This window comes from Corythoichthys intestinalis, chromosome 12, assembly GCF_030265065.1.
Source record: "Corythoichthys intestinalis isolate RoL2023-P3 chromosome 12, ASM3026506v1, whole genome shotgun sequence".
Taxonomy (NCBI): domain Eukaryota; kingdom Metazoa; phylum Chordata; class Actinopteri; order Syngnathiformes; family Syngnathidae; genus Corythoichthys; species Corythoichthys intestinalis.
Window position 1 is genome coordinate 10,469,991 of NC_080406.1, and position 20,143 is coordinate 10,490,133.

Consider the following 20,143-nt stretch of genomic DNA (forward strand, 5'->3'; position numbering starts at 1 on the left):
TGGGACTTATAGTCTGAAAAATACGGTAATTAAAAGAGAAAAGAGAGTGTCACACGCCCCCTCCGCACCCTTTGGCATCGGACGCCACACAGTTGAGAAAATCTTATTTCTCACAGTATGAGAATCCCTTATCGTTTTTTGGGAGACTATTCAAGAATTCTTTTTTTTTTTTTAAGTAGCTCATCATAATTGTATATTTAAAACGTGTCATTGTAAGAAGGATGCAAGGCAGGCCAATAAAGATTATTTGCTTGATTTGATAATTAATTGGTATAGGGATACCTGTTTCATGTAGGAGTAACACATCGTCTCAGCAACACGTTTCCCTTCGTCGTAGCACGCTCGGGGACCAATGGGGTTTACGTGGCCCCAGTACTCTTCATTTTGCGGATGTACCTCAGGGTCTGGAGCAAATAAATAAATAAATTCAGTCACGTCAGGCGGAAAATAATTCATGACTAATCACTGAAAATATGTTAAATTTCAACGATTAGAAAGATTTAAACTCTCTAAAGACTGATCAATTTGTAAATGAATTCTTTGGATTGACTAAAAATTGGCTCCATTTATGACCTTAGCAAATTGTGTCTTTTATAATTTTTTTTAAGGAAAAATGTGATGATGATTTTTTGCGTAATATTTCAAAATGAAATACCATTGAACTAGTGTCGATTTTTTTCTCCCGTATATTTCCTCAAACTGCTCTTTTTGACCCCACTTGTTTCTATACAACTTCTGAGTTTTAGCACATATCATGGGATGCCACAAGCGAATAGGATTCTTACCTCCATAAACTTCTGAGGTCGAAGCCAACAGGAGCCTGGCGCCCACTCGTTTAGCCAAGCCTACGAGACAAAAGCACAGTCTTTCTCAGCAAGTAACAAGATAGACATAACCTTGCAATTTAATATTGAATTAATGAAGAAAAAAACGCAAGACCCAAAGGGCACATACTTTTAGCAAGGCTGCAAAATTAGCAAATAAATTCACAATGCACAATCGCTTGTAGCTTTACCAAACCAAGAGCAGTTCAATTAGATAAGGCTGATACTCATTGATTTTATCCCATGGAACTATTATTACGGAAAGGCACGCAAATATGAATTTACAGTCATCATAGAACGACAACACAGTTTACTCACCAAGCATATTTAGAGTGCCAATGGTGTTGGTCTTGAGGGTTTTGATGGGGTTATACATGTAATTGGGGGGAGAGGCTGGAGAAGCCAGGTGGTAAATCTGATCCACTGCCATCAGACAAGAAGATAAATGTTTTAATACAGACAACTATGAATACTGTTTTACCAGGAAAAAATGTGTACTCTATCAAAATGTTTAAAGGCTAAGTTTACATGCAACCGCTCTCACAATCAGGTTTTTGGCAATAACCGATACGGAGTAAACACAAATGCAAATCCCCAAATACGGTCATGTTATAGTTTTTAAAAAGATGGAACTATTGGAAAGCACTTCAATGTATGCTCCTTTCACAAGCACCGTAATTTTTGTCCCTTTGTAGTTTGTCCCTACGTCACACATGACACCAATGTTTGCTTTCCGAGTAAATTGGAAGCAAAAAGAGCTATAACTATTTATTTCCAAACTCTTGCAGTGCTTAATATTGAAGAACATATGCGAAGAATCGGGTTGTTATGGACAATTATTTTTCGAGCATTGTTATGCTGTGGAAGATTTTTTTTTTTCTACAAACGTGCTGGTGTGAATGTAAATATTTTTTTCCGGACGTATTAGAGCAGAATCCTCGGTAAAAAAAAAAACTCCTAGATGTAGACTTGTGCCAGTGTGGCTTATTTGTTGATTTATTTAGTACAGATTTTGCTCAAATTTTCGGCAAAGTTTCGAGCTAACTCCATTTATGTTCAGCTCTGATCTTTTACATCCATTCAAAAGTGACATCTATTAAATTATGACATCTGTCTTAAGCATTCATTAATGCTCATGACATTGTCATGCCGTAATTACAGTGTGACGGTCTTATGACAGTCTTATGACACCGCTGTCAAATAATAACCGTGTGGTTCTGGGATTTTTGCTCACTGTTCTTGTTATCATTTTGACGCCACGGGGTGAGAAGAGAGTTGAAAGTCCATGTTGCCCAACGACAGCCCCAAAACATCACTGCTCTAGAGGAGATCTGCATGGAGGAATGGGCCAAAATACCAGCAACAGTGTGTGAAAAGCTTGTGAAGACTTACAGAAAACATTTGGCCTCCGTTATTGCCAACAAAGAGTACATAACAAAGTATTGAGATCAGTGTTGTTAATCTTACTGAAAAAAAGTAATTAATTATAGTTACAAATTACTTCTCCCAAAAAGTAATTGCGTTAGTAACTCAATTACCTGAATGTAAGAGTAATTAGTTACTTGGCAAAGTAATTGGTGAGAATTACTTTTTTTTTTTTTTCCTCCAAAAAAAAAAAAAAAAAAAAAAAAAAAAAAACATTGGCCACACTATGTGAAGTTTTTTGTGAAGGTTTTTGGTACAATTGGCCCGAGCCCAATTCTTTACCCAAATTTACCCTTTACCCTGAATCAGCTGTTAAAAGTTGTTAAAATTGCTCCCATTATTGCATTAGTTCCCTTCTCTCTACTTTCGATGTATGAAAGTTTTAAAACGGTTTCATCATTTAAGGATAGATTCAAGTCAAGATTTTGCCGATTTAGAAGTATTTTAGATAAAAAGTTACTTAGGTTCGCTAGGAAGGTTCTCTACAACAGAGCCGTCCTAAAAAGTACTGCTTTAAGATGGCGGCTGTCTACTAACTCATTTAGTGCCATGTCTGTCATTTTGCATCTAGTTATATCTATGTACAGTACGTGTGATATCTATCATGTCTACCATATCTACCATAACATGCGCGCGTAGTTTGTACTAGCTATCGGCTACAACATGTATTATTGGAGCTACCTAGCATTGCGTTTGCTCGGCGTCACAACTTTCTTGCCTCCTCCATACTCCTGCTCTGTCGTCTCGGTGAGTCCGTCTCCCTCAGAATTTTCGACCAATATAGTAACGCATAGTAACGCATGCCTTTCCGTCCTCAGTAACGGTAACGGCGTTGCCAAGATGAGAAAAGTAATTAATTAGATTACCCACTACTGAAAAAAATAACGCCGTTATTAACAACACTGATTGAGATGAACTTTTGGTATTGACCAAATACTTATATTCCACCATGATTTGCAAATAAATTCTGTAAAAATCAAACAATGTGATTTTCAGTTTTTTTCCCCCACATTCTGTCTCTCATGGTTGAGGTTTACCCATGGTGACAATTACAGGTCTATCTAATATTTTCAAGTGAGAGAACTTGCACAATTAGTGGTTGACTAAATACTTATTTGCCCCACTGTAAATGCAAACATGAAATTTTTCGTCTTCTCGGAGAGTCACCATGTAAACGGCCCCTTATAGTTCCAAAATTAGGGTAATCTTTGTCTTTAGAGTACACTTATGGTCAAAGGTCTTAAAACACTTTCTCATCCTACTGAATAATTAATTGTCTCAAAACTTTCGACCGCAGGTATACAAGTAGTAGTTGTTGCCGTCTTATATATGGCTAACAACAACAAAAAATGCTTTGGGAGTAAGGAAGAAAAGCTTAATTAGTGCAGTAAAAACTTTGAACATGAGGCCTTTCATTGCCAGTAGAAGGTACTGTGAACGCGAGATTTAGCAAAACTTAAACTAAACTAAAATATTATTATAATTAAATATTGTTTAGGTTTTCATGAAATTCAATTTCAACCAGGCATGCTGGAACAGGTTATGAAAACCAATGTTTCACTTCGTACTGTCAAATACAATTAATTAGTGAGGTCCTAGCAAGAAAACTACTTTTTTTCCCAAAGGACTTTGGAATTAAGCTGAATTTGAACACAACAAATAGATTTTAGAAGAGAGGAACATACTTTTAAGTCCAAAGCTTCAAAAAGAAATAAAGTGAATTCCTAAACATTAGATTAGCTCACTCTGGAACAGGGTAATTCTATTTCTGTTTCTGATAAGACAGCTGTACGCTTCATTGTGTCTCGTTCTGATCTTGGAACTAATGTTGATTTCATCTGTACTTAGTTTCCGCTATGTAACATGACTGCGCACAGTACCCGATGATACCAATATGCAAATAAAGTGAAGCAACCGTCTGAAAACGTCTCATCTGTTTGTTGAGCTGAGTGGCAGATGGAAAGGTCATCCTCTTATTTTCAATTAATCAATTAAGGAAATGTCAAATTCCCAATCCTAGTTTTACAGTGAGTGAAACATTTAACCAGATTTGTATTTCTTCATTAGCTTTGACGACTTCAAGTCGACATGTCTTGTTGCAGATATCCTCACACATCATGACCCTTCGTTTATAGAATGTAACTACATTTTAATATCCAAAATATGTCCAAAGAAAATGAAGGACTTATGGGTTGGAGGTTTTTTGTTTTGTTTTGTTTATTTGTTTTTTTTTGTTTTAAGTTTTTGGGACGAGGTGATCATTTCAATCCACTAAGGATGTGTGGGATATGGTGTTGTCCAGGGAAATAACTTTACCATCAACACTGCTCAAGAGACATCCCACTACATTGTGTGCCTCCACTTTGGCACAACATAAGCATTGAAATTTTAGGAGCACTGTAGGGTCATTAAAATGTTTGAAATACTACAACAGCAGTTTTTTTAAAAAAGTTCTCCTTTGTTGGTGCACTTATGTAAAGTGGTATGAAAAAGTATTTGAACCTTTTGGAATTTCTCACATTTTTGCATTAAATCACCATCAAAGTGATCTGATCTTTGTCAAAATCACACAGATGAAAAAAACGTGTCTGCTTTAACTGAAACCACCCAAACATTTATAGGTTTTCATATTTTAATGAGGATAGTATGCAAAGACTGACAGAACGGGGACAAATAAGTAAATGAACCTTCTGCCTAAGCAGACTAAAAGAGCAATTGAAACCAATTTTTACCCAAAAAATTAAGTCAGGTCTGTACCCAATCACTGATGAGTGGATTAAAGCTGCCCTACCCACTGTTAAACACACACCTGGTGAGAAATGTCTTGATGAGAAGCATTGTCTGATGTGCATCATGGCTCGGTCAAAAGAGCTGTCAGAAGACCTGCGATCAAGGATCGTTGATTTGTATAAAGCTGGGAAAGGATACAAACCCATCTCTAAAAGTCTGAATGATCATCAATCGACAGTCAGAGAAGTTGTCTACAAATGGAGAGAGTTTGGCACTGTTGCTTCTCTCCCAAGGAGTGGCCGTCCACCAAAGATGACGCCAAAAGTTCAGCGCAGAATACTCAGAGGTAAAAAAGAACCCTAGAGTTTCTGCTAAAGACTTACAGAAATTCCTGGCAAAGTCCAATGTCTCTGCACACATCAACGATATGTACAACTATGGCCAAGAATGGTGTTCAGGGGAGGACTCCGCAGAGGAAGCCACTGCTGTCTAAAATTTAAAAAATTGCTGCTCGTTTAATGTTCACATAAAGACACTTGGACACTCCACAGAAGTATTGGAAAAATATTTTGTGGACTGATGAAACCAAAGTTGAATTGTTTGGGAGTAACACACAATGTCATGTGTGGTGGAAAAATGGAACAGCTCACCAACATCAACACCTCATCCCCACCACGAAGCATGGTGGAGAGAGCATCATGATTTGGGGCTGTTTTGCTACCTCAGGGCCTGGACAACTTGAGAATGAATTCAAAAGTTTATCAGGATGTTTTGCAGGAAAACCTGAGGCCGTCTGTCAGGCAGTTAAAGCTAAAAAGAGGATGGATCCTGCCACAAGACAATGATCCAAAACACAGAAGTAAATCAACTTCAGAATGGTTTCAGAAGAACAAAATACACATTCTGGAGTGGCCAAGTCAAAGTCCAGACTTGAACCCCATTGAGATGCTGTGGCATGACCTAAACTCAAAACAGTGATTCATGCCTGACAACCCAAGAATCTGACAGAACTACAGCAGTTTTGTAGAGAAGAATGGGCCAAGATTAGTCCTGATCAATGTGCCAGACTGTTCTGCAGCTACAGGAAGCATCTGGTTGAAGTTATTGCTACCAAAGGTGGGGGGCACAAAATAACAAATGTGATGGTTCACTTACTGATTTCCCCCCTTCTGTCATCGTTTGCATACTATCCTCATTAAAATATGTAAACCTATAAATGTTTGGGTGGTTTTAGTTGAAGCAGACGCTGCTTTATCCTGTGTGATTTTGACCCAGATGAGATCACATTTGATGGTGATTTTATGCAGAAATGTGAGAAATTCCAAAAGGTTCAGATACTTTTTCATACCACTGTACCAAGACTTATTTAGCTACATTTCCTACAGAGGAATATGACATTTTACATTGAATTTAACTGTGATTTCAGCAGCGTGAATCACTTTTGAGAGGTAGTCTGTTCCCACCGGCTTGCTCTAATCCCAACATATTTGGCTGTTCAGGCTAAGACAGTCCATTTTCTATCCCCAAGATACAAAGTGTGAGGAGGAAAAAATGGTTTCTGACATTCATGTTTAGACATTCCCTCACCTTCAATGTAGAGAGGCTCTACCACATCGTGATTGATGAGCTCAAAGTTTTCATGGCCGAGCCAGTGCTCCACATTCCTTTTCCTCCCGGTAAAAAAATTGTCCACCACAGTCACCTCGTGGCCATCCATCATCAGCTTGTCAGTCAGGTGGGAACCCACAAAACCTGCACCACCAGTAATCTAGAAAAGTAATACATTTTCGATCGAATTCACAAACTATGCCATAACACAATGTGACAAATACAAATATGACAGGCCTACACGAGCAAAATTGAAGACAAGCTGTACACACACATGAATGCAGAAACGAGAAAAAAAAAAGCCCATCCACCTGTGTTACTTTCCTTTCTAAGCCAAAAATTAAAAAACAGTATGATGCCGACAAAATAAACCAGAAAAGAAAAGCATGCTCCAGCCCAATTGCAATTGGACATTTCTTTGTCTTACATACCAGAATCCTTTTTCGATCCTTCTCTGACAGGAACTTCACAGGTGGATATTTTTGAGAAAAACTAGAGGAGAGAAAAACAATATTTGTTACTTTGAACAACTGAAGATGGGGAACAGAACGCAAATATGTTGTAAAAAATACATAATAGGGGCCTGACAATATATGGAAAAGTGATATGTCGCGACACTTTGTATCCCAAAAAGGTTGTCGATATGCTCCCACCGAGAATCGATATATTGTTTAAAAAAAAAAGTGTCACTGTTTTGAAAAAATATTAAACTTCCATTAGAATTGTGTCTACGTTAGCTCACTATCATTGATGGCGCTAGACATCCAATAGCGTACCGCACGAATGCTATTTTTAGACCGTGATGTCGCCATCGTAACGCGAAAGTGGGACATTATTGACACGCCCTCGCATAGAATCCATGTTATTCCTGTTTTCTCCGGTAATCTTTCAAAAAAGAACATGCCGATCAAACACTGCTGATATGGAACTTGTAGAAACAACTAGACAGTACGAAATATTCCCAAAACCAAAAATGGAAGGAAAAAATGTGAAGAATGGATCAACTTGCGCGGACGTCCAAAAGACCAGTTTAATGCCAGCAAGGTGAAGCCATTCACATTTCATATGCAGTAAACACTTTGTTGGGGGGCTATGGTCCTTCAGAGGACGAAGAGGTAAGCCATTTTGATATTTTTTACTTATTTTTTAGCGTGGCGTTTTGCCTTGCTGCTTGTCTGACAATGAATGACCTGAAAAAAATTTAAATGGTATCTGACTGCCACTGCTACCTTTTCTGTTGTAAAAACTACCTTAGTAAGGGGGAAGTGTAAATAAATTATAGAATTAAGATTTGTTATTAATGAAAAAATGTAAAGTGTTTGTTGGCTGTCACCGAGTAATTTGCGATCGCTACAAAAAAATAGCAATGTAAATTGCCGCCAAGAACGGTCAGAGACGTAAGACAACCAGAGGATATAACATATAAGAAAGACAGGGCATAAGATGGTAAAGAATAGATAGTTGAAACAGGAGAATTTCATTGTCAGAGGCGTAAGAAACAGTGTCGATAAAAAAAGCTAAGGCTAAGCTTAGGTCAGCTCGGCTTTTTCCGCCCTAGAAACTCAAGCCATCTCTTTGAACATTTGCATGTTCTTCCACATCTTTACAAGTGAATTTTGCACCAGGGACATCATTTTTGGACAGAATTGGTAGGTTTAGCACAGTAATAATCTCGTTCGTACACTATTTTTATTCATTTACTATTGGGGACAAACGGGAGGTTGACCCGCCTAACCACAATTGCTAACGTGATGAATATAAACCAGCCAAAGTAATGTGTTGCTTGCAGTACGCCATTCACTTTGACCAGACTGGACGTCTAGCGCAGTCAATAGCATTGAAACTAGAGCATTCACAGCCAGTCTTTTGTTTACATTTACAGGTCAATTCCTATTCATTTTAGGACATTTACAGATTACTTCCTGTTGATTTTGAGTGAGGACAGTGAGTCAATTGCTTTTCAGTAACTCAAAATCAACAAAAGCCCCAAAAGGAAAAGGAATGGACCAAAAATCAACAGGGAATAATGTGAAACCCTAACCCCAAAATGAACCCATTGCCTGGCATTGGCTGCCACTAACTGTCATGGACGTCCAATCCATTTGAAGTGGGAGGGATTGAAGCGACTGAACATTCAATCGCTGCCACCCTCCCAGTTCAAATGAAATGGATGTCTACTAGTGATAAACCCAATCCAATTCACAGCAGACGGATGAAAATAGGCTGTTTTTCTGTTTAATAGCCATTTTATAGAATATCCTACAATGATTTCCTGACCAAGGTATCGATAATTGTTGTATTGCCATCTTGAGATCATCGTTATCGTGGGCGTTGTATCCAAAATCGTATCGTATTGTGGTTGAGTAATTGTTTATTATTATATTTATTGATAATAACACAATAATAATACAATAGTTTTAACCTTTTCTAAGAACTACATCACCCACGATGCTTATCGGCAAAACGGCAATTATTCCACCACAATGTGTCCCCAACTGTTTGTTGTGGGGTTTTTTTTGGTTTTTTTAAAATGTATTTATTTTATTCTGGTTATAATACGAAAATAAGTCATGTAAATAAGTCGTGTAAGGGAAACATCCTACAGTGGTACCTTTTTTTTTTTTTTTTTTTTTTTTTTTTAAAGTTATTTTATACAGTCGCTCTTAGACTTATGAACATCTCTAAAAACTGAATTTCCAGGTTGTGCCACGCCTCAACGGAAAAATCTTGCCTCTAGTTACGAAAGAAATTTCTTGATACGAGAGGCAAAAATATAGAATGAGCTGCTACTCGCAGCTCCCAAAATGTACTGAACATACCTATAGCTCCTCTGCCATTGGCTACTGCCTGGCATCTTCCTGGCATCCAATTGGCTAAGAGGGACCTCTACGGTATGTGTATGTAGGTATGTCAGCGTCCTCTTCATTCGCCCCTCGGACCAAAAGGTGTTCTGACAGGTTTACATGAGTGTACGTGTTTTATTCTTTTTTTACATTATGCACAACTCATTTTGTTTATGTGTTTTTGATGCACTTTTAAGCTTTATAAAAGATTTAGGTATGAATTTTGGGGGACTTGGAACAGATTTGGGCATTTACATAGAAAACGTGTCTGTACTCAAGGAATTTTCAGGTTACTAGACTACTTCCAGAGCCAATTCATTTCGTAAGTTGAGGTACGACAGTATCTTGAACGGGAGGTTGTAATTTGGGCCGTTTTTATCAGTCTTGGAGGGTTTTCTGATGTGATTGGGCTGGAGACTGTCTTTCTGATCTGGCAACTTCGGGATTGATGCACTTTCAGTTCACTAATGACTAGTGTTGTCACTTGTTTTGTTCAGTTTGATGAACAAGCTTATTTGATGCTTGCTAATAATATGTGCATTGCTAATTATGCAGACTAAACCTTCAGAGACATTGACTTATTGCTAGTGTCGTAATTGAAATACGCTAGCTTTAAACGCCAGCTATTGAATAAATTATTTAAAGGTCATCTGAGCTAGGATCCTGCACAAGCTCAAATCGAGTGAAGATAAGCAGTGCAAATAAGCAGCAGCAGGGCTGAGAACCAAAAGTGGTATTTGCCATGTGGCAAAATGGATTTTGCCATGTGGCATTTTTTATTGCCATGTGGCAAAATGGATTTTGCCATGTGGCAAAATGGTTTGCCATGTGGCTTTTTTTTGCCATATGGCAAAATGGATTTTGCCCTGTGGCAGTTTTATTTTGCCATGTGGCAAAATGGATTTTGCCCTGTGGCAGTTTTATTTTGCAATGTGTCATTTTTTTGCCATGTCATCTGAGCTAGGATCCTGCACAAGCAAAAATCTAGTGAAGATAAGCAGTGCAAATAAGAGCAGCAGGGCCGAGAACCAAAAGTGGTATTTGCCATATGGCAAAATCCATTTGCCGAATGGCAAAAACAAATGCCATATGGCAAAAAAAAAAAAATACCACATGGCAAAATCCATTTTGCTAGATAAGAAAAAAATGCCACATGGAAAAAAAATGCCACATGGCAAAATCCATTTAGCCAGATGGCAAAAAAAATGCAACACGGCAAAATCCATTTAGCCACATGGTAAAATCCAGGTTGCTACATGGCAAAAAAATGCCACATGGCAAAAAATGGCACACGGCAAAATCCATTTTGCCTCATGGCAAAAAAATGCCACATGGCAAAATCAATTTTGCCACATGGCAAAAAAATGCCACTTGACAAAAAAAAATGCCACAAGGCAAAACCAATTTTGCTACATGGCAAAAAGATTTTACCATTTTACCACATAACAAAAAAAATGCCACGTGGCAAAAAAATGTCACAAAAAAATTCCACATGGCAAAATCCATTTTGCCACATTGCAAAAAAAGCAACATGGCAAAAAAAATGCCACATGGCAAATAACACTTTTGGTTCTCCGTGTCTCTCAATAAGAGTAGTTAACTAAAAGTACTTGTTTACACTTATTGTAAATAATTACAGATCTTGTGAAATGATGAAAAATATTCCTTGTAAATTTGAGTAATTTTCATTGGAGTTCTGACTAATGAATGCATATCCCGTTTTTGTTCAAAAATAAACCGCACTGGAAGATAAGCTGCAGGTGTCCACATTGTATTATGGGATATTTACACGAAGAGACATGCAACGCATTAGCCTGCAAAAATCCACAGATAAACCACACTAGATGATAAACCACAGGGTCCAAAGCAGGCGAAAAAAAAGTTGAGGTTAATAGTCCGAAAATTACAGTAATTAAGGGGGATAAATTACAAACCTCTGCTCCAAATCACGAATCTTCTCACGGAGCGGAGCCACAGCCTTAAATTAGACAACAAGTACATGTAATCAGAGCACATTTGACTAAATATAACTGTGTAATCACTTTGCATTGTATTGTTCTCCCTCTCTCAGAAAACAAAGTAGCATAACTCACACACATACAATGTATGGTACACAGTAGTGCATATTTTGGCATCATTATACCAAACTTTCTGTTTATTCAGTAGTGTGTTCAACTTCTCTTCACTGGGGTAGCACAACATGGTTGTTTCCAATAAACAATTTGACCACTATCATCACCACCATCATCAAAAGGGTCTTTTACGGTGATTTCAAAGCAGTGGGCTATTGCGTTGCGAGACAACCAGGTATATTTGAATTACACTTTTACTTACAATGGTCAAAGTGATAAAGGGAAAAACTAGAACATCTGCAATACGTGATAAGCCACAAAAACTGATTAGAATTTGTGTTAAGAGTGTGGCACGTAAAATAAACATTCTGATATCAAATGTCACACTAAAAGATTTGGCTAATAAAAGAGGAAAGTAATTAGTTTAAATACATATTTCAAACGTTTTTACTTTTTTATCAACACCCAGATGGCTCAGTGAGAAGCGATAAATGTCAGTGCGACTCACTTCATCAATCTTCTGCTCAATCATCTCCACCCCATATTCTTTCGTTGATCTACAATGAAGGAAATCAGCAACAAGGAAACATCGGCAAGTTGGATAATGGTGTTCAGAATTAGGGATGTCCCGATCCGATATTCAGTAACGGTATCGGCTATTTTTGGAGTATTGGACAGTATCAGATCGGAACCGATCCAGTCGTCATGTTTTGCAGTAACATCGTGCTTTTCGGCCGCTGTAAATCAAACCACTGGGCAAATACAGTGAGGCAAATAAGTCTTTAGTCAACCACAAATTGTGCAAGTTCTCCCACTTGAAAATATTGGAGAGGCCTGTAATTGTCAACATGGGTAAACCTCAACCATGAGAGACAGACTGTGGAAAAAAAAAAATCACATTGTTTGATTTTTAAAGCATTTATTTGCAAATCATGGTGGAAAATACATAAGTATTTGGTCAATACCAAAAGTTCAACTCAATACATTGTTATGTACCCTTTTTTGGCAATTACGGAGGCCAAACATTTTCTGTAACTCTTCACAAACTTTTCACACGCTGTTGCTGGTATTTTGGCCCATTCCTCCATGCAGATCTCCTCTAGAGCAGAGATGTTTTAGGGCTGTCGTTGGGCAACACGGACTTTCAACTCCCTCCACAGATTTTCTTTGAGGTAGAGATCTGGAGACTGGCTAGGCCACTCCAGGACCTTAAAATGGTTCTTACGAAACCACTCCTTTGTTGCCCTGGCTGTGTGTTTGGGATCATTGTCATGCTGAAAGACCCAGCCACGTCTCATCTTCAATGCCCTTGCTGATGGAAGGAGATTTTCACTCAAAATCTCTCAATACATGGCCCCATTCATTCTTTCCTTTACACAGATCAGTCGTCCTTGTCCCTTTGCAGAAAAACAGCCCCAAAGCATGATGTTTCCACCCTCATGCTTCACAGTGGGTATGGTGTTCTTCGGATGCAATTCAGTATTCTTTCTCCTCCAAACAAGAGAACCTGTGTTTCTACCAAAAAGTTGTATTTTGGTTTCATCTGACCATAACACATTCTCCCAATCCTCTTCTAGACCATCCAAATGCTCTCTAGCGAACCACAGACGGGCCTGGACATGTACTGGCTTCAGTAGGGGGACACGTCTGGCAGTGCAGGATTTGAGTCCCTAGCGGTGCATTGTGTTACTGATAGTAGCCTTTGTTACTGTGGTCCCAGCTCTCTGTAGGTCATTCACTCGGTCCCCCCGTGTGGTTGTGGGATTTTTGCTCAACGTTCTTGTTATCAATTTGACGGCACGGGGTGAGATCTTGCATGGAGCCCTAGATCGAGGGAGATTATCAGTGGTCTTGTATGTCTTCCATTTCTACCAATTGCTCCCACAGTTGATTTCTTTACACCAAGCGTTTTACCTATTGCAGATTCAGTCTTCGCAGCCTGATGCAGGTGTACAATTTTATCTCTGGTGTCCTTCGACAGCTCATTGGTCTTGGCCATCGTGGAGTTTGGCGTGTGACTGACTGAGCTTGTGTCTTTTATGCTGATAATGAGTTAAAACAGGTGCAGTTAATACAGGTAATGAGTGGAGCCTCGTTAGAAGGAGTTAGACCTGTTTGACAGCCGGAAATCTTGCTTGTTTGTAGGTGACCAAATACTTGTTTTCCACTCTAGTTTGGAAATAAATTCTTTAAAAATCAAACAATGTGATTTTCTGTTTTTTTTTTTCTTCACATTCTGTCTCTCATGGTTGAGGTTTACCCATGTTGACAGTTACAGGCGTCGCTAATATTTTCAAGTGGGAGAACTTGCACAATTAGAGGTTGACTAAATACTTATTTGCCCCGCTGTATGTCCGCTGAGTGAGACTACTGCTCTTTAGAAACTAATGATAGTAACAGAGCATTGTGTAATATTCTTAAGAAGGTACCAGCAGAGCTCGGTTTAATACAATTTTTTTTTTTTTTTGCAGACTTGCAATTTCATTTCAAAATAAATTAAAATCCCTGAGCTTAGCCCAAAAAGTATCATAAAAAGAATAAATAAATGAGGACCTAAGTACAACAAAAGAACAACTGGCTACCTTACATAGCAAAAGTCTACCAGCTTAAATGCTATAAAATGCAAAAAAAAAAAATTTTTTTACGATACTCTTAACAAATCCTTCAAATAGTGCTACAACGATTAATCGATTAACTCGATTATTCAATTAGAAAAAAATATTCAAATTAAATTTTGTTGCTTCGAGCATTCGTTTAATTAAAGTGGCATTGTGATGGTTTATTTTGAAAGTGTTTACATTTAGTTTTATTGATTGGGGGTGATACAATGCCCTCTGGTCTGCCTCATTTCACATGGCTGAATCCAACTGCTCTCTGTTAAGACCAACGTAAGCTAAGTTTTTGCTTGGCCTAATGTTTTTTTAATGCATTCGTAATTTAGTTTATAAGTATATTTAGCCGTTTTTTTTTTTTTTTTGTGGGAACATGAGTCTAAACCGTTTTTTAAGAGCGTTGTAAAAAACAAAACAAACAAACAAAAAAAAAAAAACATTTGCATTTTATAGCAATTAAGCTAGCGGATTTTTTCTATGTAAGTTAGCCAATTGTTCTTTTGTTGTACATAGATCCTCATTAAAATTTATACCGTTTGAGGCTCAGCTCAGGTATTTTAATTTTTCATGTTCCTAATCCGATTACTCGAATGTTCAAACTAACTAGTCCATTGATTAATTGACTACTAAAATATTCGATTGCTGCAGCCCTAGTGCTGAGTGCTAAATGTAACTCGTAGCGTTAGCATAGCATTCACGTTCACGTTCTGAATCCAACTGCTCTCTGTTAAGACCAACGTAAGCTAAGTTTTTGCTTGGGGGTTATGTTTTTTTAATGCATTTGTAATTTAGTTTATAGGTATATTTAGCCGTTTTTTTGTGGGAATATGAGTCTAAACCATTTTTGAAGTGCATTGTAAAAAATATATATATATTTTTAAATAAAATTTAAAAAATTTGCATTTTATAGCATTTACGCTTGCGGACTTTCCTCATCTAAGATAGCCAATTATTCTTTTGTTGTACATAGATCCTCATTTATTTATTTTTTTTATACCGTTTGAGGCTCAGGCCAGGTATTTTAATTTTTCATGTTCCTTACCCTATTACTCGATTATTCGAACTAACTAGTTAATCGATCAATCGACTACTAAAATAATCGATAGCTGCAGCCCCACATTCAAACACATATTCCCACAAAAAACGACTAAATATACCTATATACCAAATTATGAATGTATTAAAAAACATTAGCTCAAACAAAAACGTACAACCCTTCGTTGGTCTTAACAGGGAGCGGCTGGATCCAGCCATGTCAGACAACTTATGTAATGTTGATTATATATGTATAAAATATGTATCCACAGTCGATTCCACACCAATCAATAAAAGTATGTGCAAACACTTTCAAAACAAACCATTACAATGCCACTCCTAATTAAACGAATAGTCGATGAAGCAAAATTTGATTTGAAGCTTTTTTCTAATCGAAGTACTCGAGTTAACTGATTAATCATTGCAGCACTTATATAAATATGGGTATCGGCAAAACATATCTTCAAAAAATCAGATCAGATTGGAAATCGAAAAATCAGCATCGGGACATCCCTAGTCAGAATTACATGGTAACGAGAGATCTGTACCTCATGTTTGTATACGTTCCCCAAACAGCTGAAAGAGATTGAATTCAAAACATTAATAAACCAACAAACCTCATCATGAATGTTTAATTCGCTGTCTACACTAAGCGCACTAGAAATTCAAAGAATGTTGCTTTTGTACAACATAAGTTTACCTAAAACAGGGCACTGCAGTTTAGACATCCTTTACTATGAGGCTGATTTGATAGTGAGCTTATGTTCATGTTTAATGTTTCATTTTATTTGTTTCTAAATACATGAGAAACATCTGAAAATAGGTGGTGAAAACCTATGAACAGATGGAGATTTTAGTGCTGAATGTCACTTTCTAAAGCAAGTCACTCATCTACTCCTCCAGCCCTTGGTGGGTGTAAACAGTGTAATGACAGTCAAAACCTGGCTTTCTGGCCCACCCCTCCAACTACTGAACTATAACTCTAAGTGCCACCATTTCCTTGGCTTTTTGACAGCGCTCTATGTCAAATACTTCATTTTTTTACGGTGCTATAGAGTAGAGCTGAAACGAATACTTGAGCAACTCGAGTTTAATAACTGATCCGAGTAATTTTATTCGCCTCGAGGAATCGTTTAATTTTGCCAGCTCTACGCATCACGTTTTGCCCGGAGTACTTTTAATGCAGGACAACTCGCAGACGTCACGTGCGTAGAGGAAGAAGCAATAATACCTGACTGCAGCCGACAGCAGCTACAAACTATGCCAACATTGCTAAAAACTACGCCCGCATGATGCTACGGTGGTAGCAGGTAGCGTCTTATGCGTCTCATAGATATTGCATGTATATAGAAGTAGATGCGAAATGACAGACTTGGCGGCATTAATAAACATCTGCCTTCTTAAAGCAGTAGACTTCTCAGTGCTAATTAATAAGATTAACGTTACGGTCCCTTGCTCACGTCACGTTAATAAATAATGACTACCGTCGATGAGTGGCTAACGTGCCTTACATACAGGCTTTATTTACCGTATTGGCCCGAATATAAGACGGCCCTGATTATAAGACGACCCCCTCTTTTTCAAGTCTCAAGTTTGAAAAAAGACTTTTTGAACACCAAATTAATTTTTTATACAGAAAATAATTACAGTACACCCAAAACAAATTATTATAACAACATATTTGAGAGAAAAAGCATGTTATTTTGCCTCATTCAAATCTTAATATCTGAACATTTAAATACATTCGTAAATGAATGGCTTCTGGTTTTTGAAATGTAAATAAACCAATCTACTGTGATGAAACAACAATATTGCAATAACTGCATTAACCATCAAAGTGAAGTCTAACTGTAACTGTAGTCTTCAAACAAATCTGAATAAGGAAAAACATTGCAATAAAATAATGCAAACTGGTTAAACTTGAGAGTAGCTGAGATCTGTCATGACAGAACATCGATTCAATGATATCTGACGCCATCTAGCATAGCGAATGGGGAGCGTAGCTGAGATCTGTCATGACAGAACATTGCTTCAATGATATCTGGCGCCATCTAGCGTCGTGAATGGGTATGATGTCTAGACCGCAAATATACAGTGCCCTCCATAATTATTGGCACTCCTGGTTAAGATGTGTTTTTTAGCTTCTATTATTTTTTTTTAATTCAAATAATATGGGACCTTAATGGAAAAAAAAGAGAAAAATCCAACCTTCAATACAAGTGTATTCAGTGGAGAAAAAATCCCACATAAAGAAAAAAATTATTTGACATCAAATAATGTGTGTCACAATTATTAGCACCCCTGGTGTTAATACTTAGTACAACCCCCTTTTGCCAACAAAACAAGGTCTGGGGCTGAGATGGCTATGGGAGGAGCTTGATTTTGTGTCTGGTGAACCATTTCTGTGTAGATTTGGCCATATATTTAGGGTCATTGTCTTGCTGAAAGACCCAGTGACGACCCATCTTCAGCTTTCGTGCAGAGGGCAACAGATTTTGATTTAAAATGTCCTGGTATTTCAAAGCATTCATGATGCCATGCACCCTAACAAGGTTCCCAGGGCCTTTGGAAGCAAAACAGCCCCACAGCATCACTGACCCAGCCCCATACTTCACAGTGGGTATGAGGTGCTTTTCAGCATGCACATCTTTCTTGGCACGCCAGACCCACTTAGAGTGTTTGTTGCCAAAAAGCTCAATCTTGGTCTCATCTGACCAAAGCACACGGTCCCAGGCTTCAACTGGGAACTGTACGACTGTGCAACTGTAAGACGACCCCCTCTTTCTTTTTTTCAGTCTTATTTCAATGCAAAAACACAGTCTTATATTCGGGCCAATACGGTAATCTGAAAAAACAGCGTGCAGAGTGATAAGGGTGTAAAATAAAAACATTATAAAGCTAACTGTAAATTTTAGCTCAGTAGTCATTGCTGGATAAAACACCAAGTAGCACTGGTCCCTAATGAGCTCCAATACAGCAAGTAACATACATTTATTTTGAACACTGCAAAAACTCAAAATCCTATCAGGACTTACAGTTTAGACTAACTTAAAACTTAACTACAACATAAAAATAGCTTGACACAAATGGAAATTCAATTGAAACAGGTGGAAAAACACCTAACTTTTAAGTGATGTGTGTTATCAAGCGTAATGACATTTTAGGTAAGAAATAAGATTTTTTTTTTTTTTTTTAATAAGATCTAAAAGTTTTTGAGTGAAAGCAGTGAATTAGTCTTTTTTTTTTTCTAGTCACATCTGAGATTAAATTGGCTGTTTTCAACAATGTACATCGAAAATAAAGGCATTGATTGACTGAAAATGGTTCAATATTAGATGAAATGTCTTGTTTTCTCATGTATGTTTATAATTGCTCATTACCTATAAAAAATATGCTTTATCCGATTGCTCGATTAATCGATAGAATTTTCAGTCGAATACTCGATTATTATAATATTCGATAGCTGTAGCCCTACTCTAGAGACACCACGTTATTGAACAGGCTGGAGTAATCAGAGAGCGGCAAGCTTGCGTCTGATTGGTTTAATAGAGTCAAGTGATTATTGTTGCGACGTCTCATTGGTGAAATTAGGCGCGCTACTTTTGACATCACTGGCAAAAAAGTAATAAATCTAATATGTAGAATAAAGGAAAAAATGTTATGACTCTTGTGTAGCCCAAAATAGCGGCGTAAGATGAGCATTTTTTCTTCACAAATTTACTCAAGTAAAAGTAAAAAGTATGGCTGAGTAAAACTACTCTTAGAAGTACATTTCTTCCAACAAGTTACTTAAGTAAATGTAACGGAGTACATTTAACGCGTTACAACCCACCCCTGCATGTTAGACGGGTTGTGTGGGGACAGTAAAGAAGCTAGAAAAGGTAGCATTCATTTTCCACGTCATAACAACAATTATAGGTTGTTGACAGTTGGCACTTGTGCGGAGCGTTTTTTTAAATCACCGGACACACCTACAAAGTCTGAGACCTGACGAGGAACCCTGATTCATTTTTTTCCCACATTTTGAAGCCCTATTACATCTACCCAGCAATGTTTTTTCTTTTTTCCAGTCAAATTTAGCAGGATTGTCTCTTTAGGTTAATCACATATTTTATTAATGTTGACTTCCAATTTACAGTCCCTTTAATTCTAAAAAATGAATGAGGCTTTACTTTAAATCATTCAACTCACGCTAAATATTTGAGTTGAACAATACACAATTAACTGAATTGATCCTACTGATAACCATGCAAAATTTGAGCGTTCTCCCATCCGATAAAAGTCAAGAGAGACCCAAAAGTTTACCCTGAGTCATTTTAGTTCCTGTGAAGTGTGTGTTAAAACTGGAAAGCATGACACATGACAAATAAACAGCAAAAGTATGTACTCACAAGCAATGTAGGCAACCAAGGCGAGGGTAAAAAGTAGCTTCAGCATTCTTCTGTTTAATCCTGATATCAACCTGATGACTCGCTTCATCATCCGCATACAACTAACGCATTTTGGCTTGCCAAGTTGTGTCAATTCCGTTGAGAAGTATTGCTCCCGATGAAAAAGAACTAGCTGTCGGCTGCTGCTACGTCAACACCAATCAGAACCAGTTTACGTGGCTAACATAGCACACACAGGTGAGCATCTGTGGTCGAGTGCATTACTCTTCTATTTCATTTTTACAACATTTGAGCGCTTTATTGGCAGACTGCGCCAACCGCTTACTTTTCTGAATAATTCAAACTGCACCGGGTCTATCATTAGCGAACATTTGGAAGAGTTGACGCCAGAGGAGCAAATTTTGCAGACAGAGCAGTTAGCATCCTGTAAGCAAAACTGTCCAACGATCTTAGCAACGGCCAAGAGTAACTCCTAACAACATCACAAACACGAAATCGACGCTGCCTATTTTTTGTTTGTTGTAAAATAAAATGACACGGTGTAACTTGTTCGAATTTAGTCCTTACTTCCTGTATAGACCTCGTTTTCTTCATCGAAACCAA

General features: G+C 37.7%; 1 protein-coding gene across 1 annotated transcript in view; it reads right to left on the minus strand.

The window, feature by feature from the left end:
* Window positions 1-20,143, minus strand: part of uxs1 (UDP-glucuronate decarboxylase 1) — a 61,297-nt gene extending 41,154 nt beyond the window's left edge. The window contains exons 1-9 of the mRNA XM_057853091.1: window positions 19,541-20,143; window positions 15,698-15,725; window positions 12,011-12,059; window positions 11,365-11,408; window positions 7,019-7,079; window positions 6,567-6,747; window positions 1,143-1,247; window positions 786-845; window positions 283-404 (exon numbers count right to left, since the gene is read on the minus strand). Of these exons, the coding sequence (XP_057709074.1) occupies window positions 283-404; window positions 786-845; window positions 1,143-1,247; window positions 6,567-6,747; window positions 7,019-7,079; window positions 11,365-11,408; window positions 12,011-12,059; window positions 15,698-15,725; window positions 19,541-19,637 (747 nt within the window). The 5' untranslated portion in view covers window positions 19,638-20,143. The remainder of the gene's footprint in view (window positions 1-282; window positions 405-785; window positions 846-1,142; window positions 1,248-6,566; window positions 6,748-7,018; window positions 7,080-11,364; window positions 11,409-12,010; window positions 12,060-15,697; window positions 15,726-19,540) is intronic.